This window comes from Coffea eugenioides, unplaced genomic scaffold (genome assembly GCF_003713205.1).
Source record: "Coffea eugenioides isolate CCC68of unplaced genomic scaffold, Ceug_1.0 ScVebR1_205;HRSCAF=829, whole genome shotgun sequence".
Lineage (NCBI taxonomy): Eukaryota > Viridiplantae > Streptophyta > Magnoliopsida > Gentianales > Rubiaceae > Coffea > Coffea eugenioides.
The window spans coordinates 46,446-58,930 of NW_020862513.1; the positions used below are offsets into that span (position 1 = coordinate 46,446).

Consider the following 12,485-nt stretch of genomic DNA (forward strand, 5'->3'; position numbering starts at 1 on the left):
AAAATGTGTTTAAGAAATGATGGCATCAGTGCGACAAACCTTCCCTTGCAAATTGGCGAAGATGTATTGACATCATTTGTCATTTGATTAAGAAAATTTCCTTAAAGAGGTGGTGCAAAGAACGGAAGTCAGGACTTTTGGCTTTTGTAATGGGGTCTGGCGGGGTGATAAGAAAAGGTTAAGGCTTGAAGGCAGATTTTATGAATGGTTTAAATGATCTGAGATCGCATTGTTGCGCCAACCCTATTTTAAGGTGAAATCAAAACTTGCCCCAGTTTATTCTCAATTGAGGCTCTCTTTTCTTTCATTTTTCTTTTCTTCATTTTTCGTTTTCGGCCTTCTACCATTTCATTGAAATTTTCAAAATTTGCCCCAGTTCATGCCTAGCCGAGGTTCTCTTTTCTTTCATTTCCTTTCTTTTGCCCTTCTGCCATTCCTTTGAACTTTTCAAAATTTGCCCTAGTTTATTTTTTAATTGTGGTTCACTCTTTTTCTTTTCTTTTATTTCCCTTTCTTTCGGCTCAAACTTAGCCCAGTGTGGGGTTTGCGATTCTCAGGGGTTGTCAAACGAAATGATTTATTCTGAAGGTTCAAAAGGGATAACTAGGGATAAAATGTTTAATTGGAAAGGAAGAGGGCCTAACTTTCATTCCATTCTTCGCATTAACCCTAAAAGGAAACTTCCATTTATCAGATGAAAATTTCTTATACATCTCCGAATTGATTGGCTGAGGGAACAAGTGCTCCACCAAGCAATATCTTTTTGATAATAAGAGCACCTTGCCAATTCGCGGCGAACTCTTCTTTTGGCTTCATTTTGTACTGATGAAAACCACCTTAATGCTTTGCTTCCTTGTCTGAATGGTCATGATTTGACCCTTTAATGGTAATCACGGACCAATCCTTTTGATCATATTGACCACGATGGACTGTGTTTAACTGTTTCTTATTCCTAATCTTGATCCCGATTCGGCTTGAACTTTTTTTTTATTCCATTCGGGCTTCTTTGAAACATTTTCGGATGTCTCTTCGCCACTCCTCTCATTTTGAAACTCAAATTCACATTCGTGAGATTGCTGCCATCAAATTTCTGAACAGTGATATCCAAAGGGTCAGACGGTTTTATTCTGGGCCATCTGAAAAGAATGTATAAGTCACAATATAAAACTGTACATTTTATTGAATTTCCAGACAAAACCAAACTTGATATCATGAAACGTGTCTTTAGTAGTCACTTGATTGAAAACTATTTACAAAAAACATAGTTAAACAAAAGGCACATGTATGAACGATTTTCATTGGTTTTAACCAAAACAACTCCCCAAATTTATCGAAACTTCCCTTCAAGAGGGAGGAATCTCACTAATTCAGCCATTTCCAGGATTTTCAAATTTCTTCATTGGGGGGTAAATGCCTCAAAGGTGTCCTTGTGTTCAAGAAAGGGATTCGTACTTATGCTCGGTCCTTGTTCTTCCCTTTTCCTTAACACTATATCTCCTGCTTTGATCATGTCCTGGATCTTATGTTTTAGTACCCAACAATTACTGGTCGAGTGACCGGGGGCTCCAGAATGGTAGGCACAAGCGGCTTGAGGGTCGTACCCAGCAGAGAGACCTCGACGAGAGTAGTTTGGAGGAGGTATGTCATCGATTTCACCTGCGGCCTTGAGCTGTTCGTACAGTTGGTCAATGGGTCGGCCTAAGTTGGTAAAATTTCGAGATCGACCAGGTTTTTGTATTTTATTGGTTTGAGGAGGGTTGTAAGTCTGTTGGTTTGGTGGAGCAGGTCTGGGATTATAAGGTAGACGAAGTCGAATTTGAGAACTGTTTTGAGATATTAGGGAGGGCATTGGAGATGGGCTAGCATAGTTTGGCTGAGGTCGAGGGTGATTGGTAGTAGTATGGTAAACAGGGCGTAGGTTTGGATAGCGAGATAAATATGTGTGGTAACGTTGGGATCTAGGTCTTGAAAACGGTCCTTGGCCCCACACAAAAGTAGTTTCCTCCTCTTTCTTCTTACGTTGAGGCTCCCTTCCATTATTACTCTGACCTTGCAAGGCGTCCAACTGTGATTTTAAAGCTGATACATTGACAATTTTCCCTGCTTTGACGTATTCGTCATATTCCTCCAACTTATTGATAATTGCTGCAAATGAACACCCGGTCATGCGAAAAATCTCCTCAAAATAGGGCGGGTCATGAGCTTTGATGAACGTACGAACAATCTCATCTTCAGTCATGGGGGGCTCCACCTTGGCGGCCAATTTCCTCCATCTCTTCGCGTATGTCTTGTGGTCCTCGGATGGTTTCCTCTTGGTTCCCTCCAATGTGGTCCTCGTTGGAGCCAGCTCGCAATTGTATTCGTATTGCCTTAGAAAAGCGGTTGATAAGTCCATCCATGTCCTCATATCCTCGGGCTTCAAATTGGAATACCAGTCCAGTGCATCGCCTTCTAAGCTTTCAGGAAACAAACGAACTGGTAGATTCTCGTCATCTATTGGCTTGCCCAACTTGTTGTCGAACATTCGGAGATGTGTCTTGGGATTGCCCGTTCCGTCATACTTGCTAAACTTGGGCGTTTTGAAACCCATGGGCAATTGCATATCCGAAAATAGGCACAGGTCGTTGTAGTCCAAACCTCCTTGTTTGTTCAAACCTTGGTTTTTCCTTATGAACTCCTCAAACCGATCCAATCGTTTTAGCAAATTCTTAACTATCGACGCGGACGACTCCCCAGCTTCTGCTTTCCCTTGGGTGGCGGTATCCATGTTAAATGGCTCAGTGATGGAGTAATAATGTGGTCCCTGAGGTTCGAGTGGCATATTCGGACTAATGTGTGGATAATTTTGGGGAATTTGGGGGTGAGGAGGATTGGTTTGGATAGCGGGTGCCTGGGAATGGGGTAGGCCATGAGTGGGATAGATAAAAGTTTCTTCATGCGGATTTGCAAAATGCGGGGTAGAGGGGGTTTGAGTATAGGGTAAAAGTATTGGTTGCGGTTCAGGTTGGTTAGTAGGTAAAGGCTCAGGTTGACCACCGCTACCACTACCAGCAACCAACTGGTGGATCACGCGCCGTTGTGTGGTCATTTCCATATTCAGCTCATTGAATTTATTCAAAACTTCGCTCAGTTGAGCTCCTCGGTTTGCCAAATCAGCTAACGGGGCCGTTACAGGCCTGTCGGATGATTCCGGGTGTGTACCCATGTTTACACAGTTTCTCAAAGCCCGACTGCGAGATCGTATAACGATGGGGCTTTTTGTGTAGCTATATTTGAAAAACACATGAAAATTTAGGAAAAATCCCTATTTAGACTCCCTTTCTGGCTTAACTGCTGTTAAAAGAAAGAAAAAGAAAGAGAAAAAGACACGAGTTAGTAAAAATTAAAGTAATTCGGATGCATGTCCTATGGGGGAACCCTTTTTGTGCCAAGGGTAGGCCTAGAATGAAAATGCAATCCTCCAGAGCAGGCACTATACAATACCTGATGGATCCGATCAACTTATTGAGTGAAAAATAATTAAAAATAAAAATTGTCCAATTGGAGTGAAAAAAAGGACATTTGTCCCAAAAATGAGGACAAAGTCTGAATGGATCGCCTGTTTTGATCGACACACAAAATGATGTGTGAAAAATTATACTCTTAAAAGGATTACATGTCTCGACTAATTTATTCAGTGAAGCTTAGACTTAAACCCTAAAAGGGAAAAAACAGGTCAAAGGGATTGGATGGAATTGATGATTTATTCAAAATTGACTAGATCACCCCAAAAATAGGTAAACTGATCAAATGAATTGAATGAAATTGATGATTTATTCAAAATTGATCAGATCACCCTAAAAAAGGGTAAATTGGTCGAATGAAATTGATGATTTATTCAAAATTGACCGGATCATCCTAAAAAGGGGTAAATTGGTCAAATGAATGAAAATGATGATTTATTGACTAAATTGTCCTAAAATGAATGAATTGACAAAATGAAATTGATAAATAATTTGATCAAATGAATTGAACGGAATTGATAGTTTATTCAAAAATCAATGGAATTATCTCCCCTTTGGTAGTTTCAAAAATGCATTGCGATGCATTAGCCTATGAGCCTCCTACAATCAAGATTTGGCCTCAATAAGTTTACCATCTCAATAATGAGGAATTATTTGTGAATTTCTTCAAGTTAATGTCCTTTAAGCAAGGGATTTTTACCAACTATGTTAAAAAAGGCCAAAGAATGATTGTTAGATGCTCATATTCTAATGTACCAAAGATCGCCCCAGGGTCATGGAAAGGATCGGATCCTACCTTACCTTGTGCACTACCCCTTTGGATGGTACAAAAATATAAACGTGCAAGTCTCCTTGGATTAAATATCCGAGACACAGGGCGGTTTATTCCTAACGTGGGATCCCCTAAATGGCATTCCCTTTCTATGGTTTATGCGTGATGCCAGTTTATTAAAGCAGTAAAATATGCAATTTGAAATGAAACATGACCTAAGGGACCCTTTATTTGCCAGGGTAGGCCTAAAATGATATGGCATTATTAATTCATGAACGAAATATACCAAAATTTCTTAAACGTGCAATAGCCTATCTACAAGGGTAGGTTGTAAAAGAATATCATGCCAGACCTTTTATCTCTTAATGTTTGTGAATGCAAAAGGCAAGAAACAAGGAAAGCTAGCTCAACACATAACACATTGTGGCAATCAAATAATAATAATAAAATATAGAAAGCAGAAATAAGGTGAGAGGGTTGGAATCCATCCCCTCGTGCATAGTGTCCCTAGTTCAGGATAAGGTCGACTCTATCCTAGGCAATTCTAATATGGATGCATGAGGTATTGGCTCACTAATGCATCTAGACTCGATAGGTTTGAGATCCCCGAGCCTTCAGACTTGGAAACCAAAGGTCATCAATCCCAAGGCTCTTTGTCGGTGGCTCGAGCGATTCCCCAGACACTGCTACGCACACGTCGTGTCACGGCTACATGTCTGAGTGAATCTATCAAAAATCCTCAACCTTCAATTAAAAGCTAAAGGCTATTAACCCAAAGATTAAAGCGGAAGATTGAGTGACCCCTTGAATCATGCTACGCACACGTCGTGTCGCGATCACACATCCAAGTGGGTCGTCTAAAATCCTAATAGGGTGGAGTGGCGTGACAAGCCACTAAAAGAAAAATAAATGAGGGGTAAATAATTAAAGCGTATGCACGTATGCTAGTGCTTCTTTTTGGAGGGGAGGAATCGAGAACCAACACGAGGCTCTAGGGTAATGTCCCCCACCCAAATGAAATGCAAATCGCGGGATCACATAAATAAACCATTCATCCAGCAAATCAATCGTACGCAAATGTGTGAGGGAGAAAGTTGATACGCGCGAAATGCAAAAACCCTAAAAAGGAAAAATGCAACCCTAAACATCCAAATGCGATATATGAAAAGGTTAAAAGAAGAAAAAGGTTGACTAAATCAAATTTGCTCGGACTCTCTAAGTCCCCAGTGGAGTCGCCAACTGTCGCGCCCCATTTTTTGATAATAAATAAATAAAAGACGAGTTTAGAAAAATGGCTTTTGATTCAATTTTTGATTGAAAATGAATTTTTGATTTAAAAAGAAAGATGAAAAAACATGGGTCTAAATGGGACTTGAAAATGCGACGATTTAACCCAAAATATAGTTTAAAAAGGGATTTGTTTTTTTAATAAAAAATGGAGTCGCCACTTGGTATAGAGTTAAGGTGTACCAAGTCACTTAAAAAATGAATTTTTAAAGGGAAAAAGTAGAAAACCCTCTTTAAACGACTCCAAGTCTACAAAAATCAGAGAAAAAGATTCAGGAGTCACATTTGAAGAAAGGGAAGGCAAGGATAAGAATCCAAGCCACCCTTTCAACCTAGCCAAAGCTAGTTGCGCGATTTAGTCAAAGATTTTCTTATTTTAACCTAAAGATTTATCACATTTGGATGTACTATATGAATGCAAACCCTAAACCTAAGACGGTATCGGGGGTCGAAATTCCTCTTTAAAGCTCAATTGATGCCAATTACATTAATTGTGATGCCCAATGTGGACTCTTCGAAGAAGTCACGAATAATGCAAAAATATGAGACTCTAAGAAAAAAAATAAAATAATTATACAAATATACATGTCTTAAAGGAGTGCATCATGTCGGGTATGAGGGACTAATGTTCGTGGCTCAATTTTCCCTTTAATAGAGGGAATACGAGCGTGCTAAGACTAGAAAGCCAAACTCGTCCATATCCCATATTCAAGGGGTTATTCCCTAATCTAATCAAGCAAATGTACTAGCCTAGTTCTAATACCTAAATGGGAATGCAAGTCTAATGTCATGTTTTCATACAAAGGGGTAAGGAATATACGTATAAGGGGAAATATGGGAAAGGGATATACGTATAAGGGGAATGCCATGCAAAAATGATAAAAAACCTAAAAGTAGAAAAAACATGCATGAGATGAAGTGATTTTATCACACAATCATGATCTAACGCTCGAAGGGCTCCTAAGGGTCTAGCGTTGGACTAGCCCTTATTTCTATTTTCTCGCTAGCGTTGGACTAGTGAGAAATCGGACAAGGGAACCACAACTAGCGTTGGACTAGTGTAGTATCGAGAAATGGATCACAACTAGCGTTGGACTAGTGTGATATCGTCACACATTAATTATAACTAATTAACCATGTGAAATATAATAAAAGCATGTAAACACATAATATCACACAGACACATAACAAATAAGCATGATATCTAGATGCAAGGCTTTAAAAAAGCGGTAACACATAGCACATAAGCATGCAAATCACACAAGGCAAATAAGCCCTAACTATTACATTTGAGGGGGGGCCTACTACAATCTAAGAGGGGAAATGGAATAAGATAAGTAAAATAATAACCTAGCTATTACAACTTTGGCATTCAAGTGCCTTTCAAATGATCAAAATTGAACTAAAATCAATGCAAAATTCGATAACTAAAGAAATAAATAAAAATGAAATGAAACAATCAAGGTCATGCAATTACACACATAAGCCACGTAGATGCACATAGGATCAAATAAAGTGAAAATAAGGGATAGAGTGTACCTCCCTTGAGTTGGAGCCCTAATGGAGTGAAATTACTTATTTACCCTCCAAAAACAAAGAAAAGGTCAAGGCACTAATTTAATTTGAGAAAATTAAAGAAAATATGCAAGCACAAACTCACTTGATCATAAAGCCCTTAAAATCATGCATTAAGTGCGATTTAAACAAAGCAGGTAGTTAATTAAAGCAAACAAGCAATGAAAAGTTGTAAAATTAAACCTGCCAAGGACCAAATTGAGGAAATTATTCAATTGGTTGGGTCATAGTGGAATTAGACAAAAGACAAGAGGTTAGAAAGCAATCATTGAAAAATCTTTTCATGCATGCAACGAAAGCTTTCTTCCTTAGACAACGCCTCTGCAATTCGGCACCAGCTTCCAACGAGATCAAATCCAAACAAAAACAGCCACAAGATCTTCTTATTTTGAAAGATGAAACTTATAAATTTAACACCAAAGGTCGGACGACAGACATGCAAATCTGGACAGTTCAAGCAACTTCATGCAAGGCTTGCGAAAACATTTCTGTAACAAGAAGAGACTTTTGACAGCCAGCTAAAGCTATGGGAACTTCAGCAACCTTGTGCAGCAAACAAATATAACAAGGAGAAAGATTCAACATCCAAGTTCACACTAGACCCCAGGAATTCATTGCCAGGAATTCAGATCCGAACATCAAGTTTGATCAAGACCTTTTCAACCAACCTCCAAAACTTTAAATTAAACAACACCACACATAAATTTGACATTCAAACAAGTAAAAACTAGACAGAAATGACGCAAATTCTTGGAAAACTTTCATGCAAAAATGCAATCGAAGCCGCGTCCTTCAGTAGAGCGAGGACGACAGCTTCATTTGGCCATCTTTTCACTCAAACCCTAGCATTTCAAATTCAGATAATGAAACATATACCAAGGACCCTCACGAATACTAACTAATCAGATCGGATCATGCACCATTAGATAACAGAAAAACAACAGACAAGAAACCAGATTTCCGTTTGTTTAGTATCAGGGTCAGCCTTAACTTGGGCATTCTGCTATGAGCAGAATTGTTGCAACAAAACAAAACTACTTTCGGTTTGACAAAATCATTTTAAGTTCAAAAGTCGCACCCAAAAGGCTTCAACAGATTGCTGGATGAACAAACGAAAGCAAAAGGAAATCAGCAAGACAGAACGAATGCACCCGTCCGACATGAAACAAGGAACCAGCAGAGGACCCAAAAAACAGAACAAACTACACAAAAAGTGAGCTTAGCCGTGAAAGTTTCTAACTTTTCATCTCCTTTTTTTTTTGCAATGAATCCATTTCCGTAAGAAAAGTAAACTTAATCCGCTCGACCCAGGTGTAATTTTCATCCAAGAACACTTTCGAATACTAAACAACAGCAATCTCCAATGCACTCAGGAACAGAAAGTAGGCATACAGATCTCCAAGATAGTCATTACTCTATACAGATTTCCAAGATAGCAATGAAGAATCATGCGGATACAAACGAAACATGAATCGAGAGAACAATAGTTACCTTCAACCCGAATCTGATGCTGTGAAGATGCTCCCCCCAGAAAAGGTTCTAACTTTGGGAAAAGCTCTTCTAGGCTACTCTTTTTCTTCCGTTGATTTTCCGTCTCCAGCCTCCTTTTCCAAATCCCCTTAGTTGCAGCGCTCTCCTTCCTTGCGCACAAACTATCGATGCTTTTCTACCTCTCAGCCCCTTTTTTTCTTCTCAGCCTCCGCTCTTTCTATCTCCTCTAGCTCTCTTTTCCTCGAAACCTTGCCGTCATCCCATCCTCCTCATCCGTCCTCTGTTTTTCTCTACTCAGCCCAGCCGCCAACACTTCTTCTATCCTCAGCCGTCCTCTTAGCTTTTCCTAGCTTTTTTTGTTCCCGTCCTCCCTTTTCTTGGCCGTCACATTCTCTGCTTTTTATATGGGAAGCTCCTTCCCGAAACCTAACATCTAAGGCTCAGAAAAAACTAAATTCTCTTGCCCTTTTTTTACATCCTTGGATCTTCATAATTTTTGGGGTCTTTTGATAACCTTGGATCAAACCAAGTGGTTTGTTGTTCGAATGATCGAACGGAGGAGAAAAAGAGTAAGAGAAAATGGAGCTGAATATTTTTTTTTTTTTGCATCCTCTGTATTTTTCGTTTCATGTTATCTGCTTGAAATGCAATATGAAGTAAAGGCTCGAATCCTGTGTGGCTCATGCAAGCGTGAGCTGGCTTCCCTTTTTTCTTTTAACACATAATGAAATAATTCTAACAAGATAAATAAAACACTACAAAATTGAATTCAAAAGCAAATAAACATATTTTTGTGAACAATTTTTTCTCTTTTTTTTTTTTTAATAAATCCTAATACTAGAAAGCCCTAAAAAATAAAAATAAACAACTAGATCATAAAAAAAATAAAACTAACAATACAATAATAAGTAATAATAATAGTGATCTGAAATGCCACGAGATTAAAAAAATAGATAACAATTATCACAAAAAAATAATAATAACCATAATTTAAAAATTTGGTGTCTACAGGGAGCGCCGCCAAAAGGAAATCCGAGTGGGCGAGGTCAACAAAAAGGAAATTCTCAAGCTGGTCAGGCCGTGACTCCTCGTGTGATTTGTGGATATTGTGGCAAGTCTAACCACACCGAACCCGAGTGTTGGAGAAAGCAAGGAAAGTATCTGCTCTGCGGTAATGCCGAGCATCAGATCTCGAGTTGGCCTAATGCCTCTAAGGAAGGAGGGAATACTCAGCAGCCTGTTAGGTCCGTGTGACGACCCCACTTCTCCCAAGGGCGAACCCAAGGGTATCGGCGGGCCGCCTGCCTAGCTCGCGCCAGGACTCAAAACTTAAAGCTACTAAAACTCTTCTAAGCCACAAGAACACGATTCATAATATATACAACCACCAAAAGTCTATGTACATCTTCAAAAGCATCAAGCCAAACCGCTCTAATATACTATAACAATAACCAGCAAAAGGTAGACCCTAAGAAGGGTCCTTATACAAACCACCAAAAAACAAAAACAAACATCCTAACTGTTCAACTATTACAAGCCAATCTACCTATACTAGTATACGAGCCAAAAGTCCCCGTCGGCCCCTGCTAAGGAAAACAAAAGGAAAGGGGTAAGCTATATGCTTAGTAAGTAAACATGGGCGAAAGCATAAATTCACGTAGCAACAATTACACAATAAGAGTAAAGCAAAAGCAGAAAAGAACAACATCATATAATAAGGATACGGGTGGCTCCAAAGCCAATTCATGTGCCATGCGTGATCTCCTGCCGACACTCCGTCGACCACACTCAATGGTCCGTAGAACTTCACTATACACCACCGACACCTTATCACCCTCACTGGCCAGTCACCTCACAAAACTTGCCCGGGCGAACGAAATCACAAACTTGAGCTTGAGTCACAAGCTCGGGTCACAAACTTGGTCACCTTCTCGGTGAACCGGATTCACAAAATTGGTTCATAACATGAACCGACAAACTTGGTGACCTCAGACTAAGTTGGACTGACTTCGACCAAGCCCTAACCGGCTCGAATAGTCCAAACAGGTCTTAGATCGGGCCCACAAACTCACAAACTTTGCAAACTTCACAAACTTTACTCGAAAGTCGCCCCGAGCCACAAGCTCAAGGGCTTTGGTTCCAAAAGGTTCATATACATATGCCAAGTACAATTATACATTCAAATTAGGGTTTAGGTCGAGTGCGATAAAGTACACCCTCGCCTAAGTACCCTTTTCACATATCTCAAACACATAGCAAAGAAAACACATCAAACTGGCCTGAATACTTACTCAGAAACTGAAATAGCAAAAATACGAAGTCGAATCGAAATGAACAGCTAGTAGTGGGCCCCACCCGTTCCGCCCAGCTCACCACCGTCTGAAATAGAAGATTGTGTCACATAATATCGCAAACGGCTACTATCGTGCCTAAAACAAGCAAAACGGCAAACACGACACGCGCGCACGTAAATATGACGGACGGAAACGGAAACGGCCGTTAGCGGAAACGGCAGATTTGACACTCGTTTCTATTTTAATCATAAGTTGAGCTACGAATATCGGATTAAGGCGTATGAGATGCCATATCGAAGATTAAAGGATGAACAACAACTGTTATGAAGACATCCAGAACTGAAACTGGAGGCTTCAGTCCCAAATGAACCAAACACAATCACTTACGAAATCTGGCCAATGCACAAATGGTCAGTTTTGAGTGCAAACTGTTTTCTATGCTACACATGGTCAAAAGAGCTGAAAATTGGCAGTTAGATAGTTCATTCCAAATGGAACAACTTTCATGAAGGTCGGAAATCCAAATTTGGAACGGAAATTGGTCATCAGGACCAAAACAGATCTGACCAGAAAATGGTCATTTTCACGGGCAGGCCTTATTTGCTCGGCTATATCTCAGGTTCTATAAATCCGATTCATGAAATTCCAAGGGCGTTAGAAAGCTCTGATATAGAGTTATAAGTTTGGTGTTTTGGTCACAAACCCAAACAGCTTGTAACCTAGTCAAACGTGAAGCCAAAGTTCCAGTCGTAAACTGTCCGGATATAAGAACAGAACAGAATTTGACGGTCAAAACAGGTCTGAGTATTTCGTTTATAACTCAGGTTATACCACTCCGTTAATCCTGAAAATTTACAGGGATATCCAGGACTTAAGGGGCTACAACAATGTAGAAGGCCTCTCAATCCAAATCCTAGCACAACTAAGTCAAAAATGCAGAAAACCAACCCAGAACCGTAATTGCAGGTTCCCAAATCACACAAAACTGTAATCAGTCCAAGTCAGGCTATACAGGTCCAAAAGCATTGATTCCAAAGGCATATGAAAGCTAAGACATCAAGATACATTTCATCAGAAGACACCAACAACAAAATCCAAACCAATTCCAGTCGAAACAGACAATTACTATCGCAGTTCGGACATTCTGTTCACCAAAAACAGCAACAGTAAAAACGGCATAACTCACTCTATACTACTCCAAATTCCCTGAAATTTTTCAGGCACTTCAAAATCATCAATACCTATAACTTTCATGTTTTGAGTAAAGTCCAATTCGGCCTCTAGATATGACCTAAAATTTCGGACAGAATGTTCAACCAAGAACCCTAATTTTCCAGAAATTCTTCCAAATTCAAAATTTATTGCATTTATCAACAATTCACACCTACAAGAGTCATTTTAAACCATTACCATTCATCATACAAGACCACAACATCCCATTCATATTAAACCAGCAAATTCATCATAAAATGGAAAACTTCACCAAAACTCTTCAAATCAAGAAATAAATCATATGTTCCATTACTCAAGCTACTTCTAAGCATAACATAAACATCATTAGGT

The 12,485-nt window shown here is 39.5% G+C and overlaps 1 protein-coding gene across 1 annotated transcript; it reads right to left on the minus strand.

Moving 5' to 3' along the window:
* Positions 1-1,396: 1,396 nt before the first annotated feature.
* Positions 1,397-3,205, minus strand: LOC113756201. The gene has a single exon (XM_027299966.1). It carries the CDS (start codon positions 3,203-3,205, stop codon positions 1,397-1,399), a length of 1,809 nt encoding a protein of 602 aa, XP_027155767.1.
* Between the last annotated feature and the right edge of the window lie 9,280 nt (positions 3,206-12,485).

Excerpts from the sequence above, each read along its gene's own strand:
- LOC113756201 (XM_027299966.1), bottom strand. The coding sequence starts at position 3,205 with ATGGGTACACACCCGGAATCATCCGACAGGCCTGTAACGGCCCCGTTA.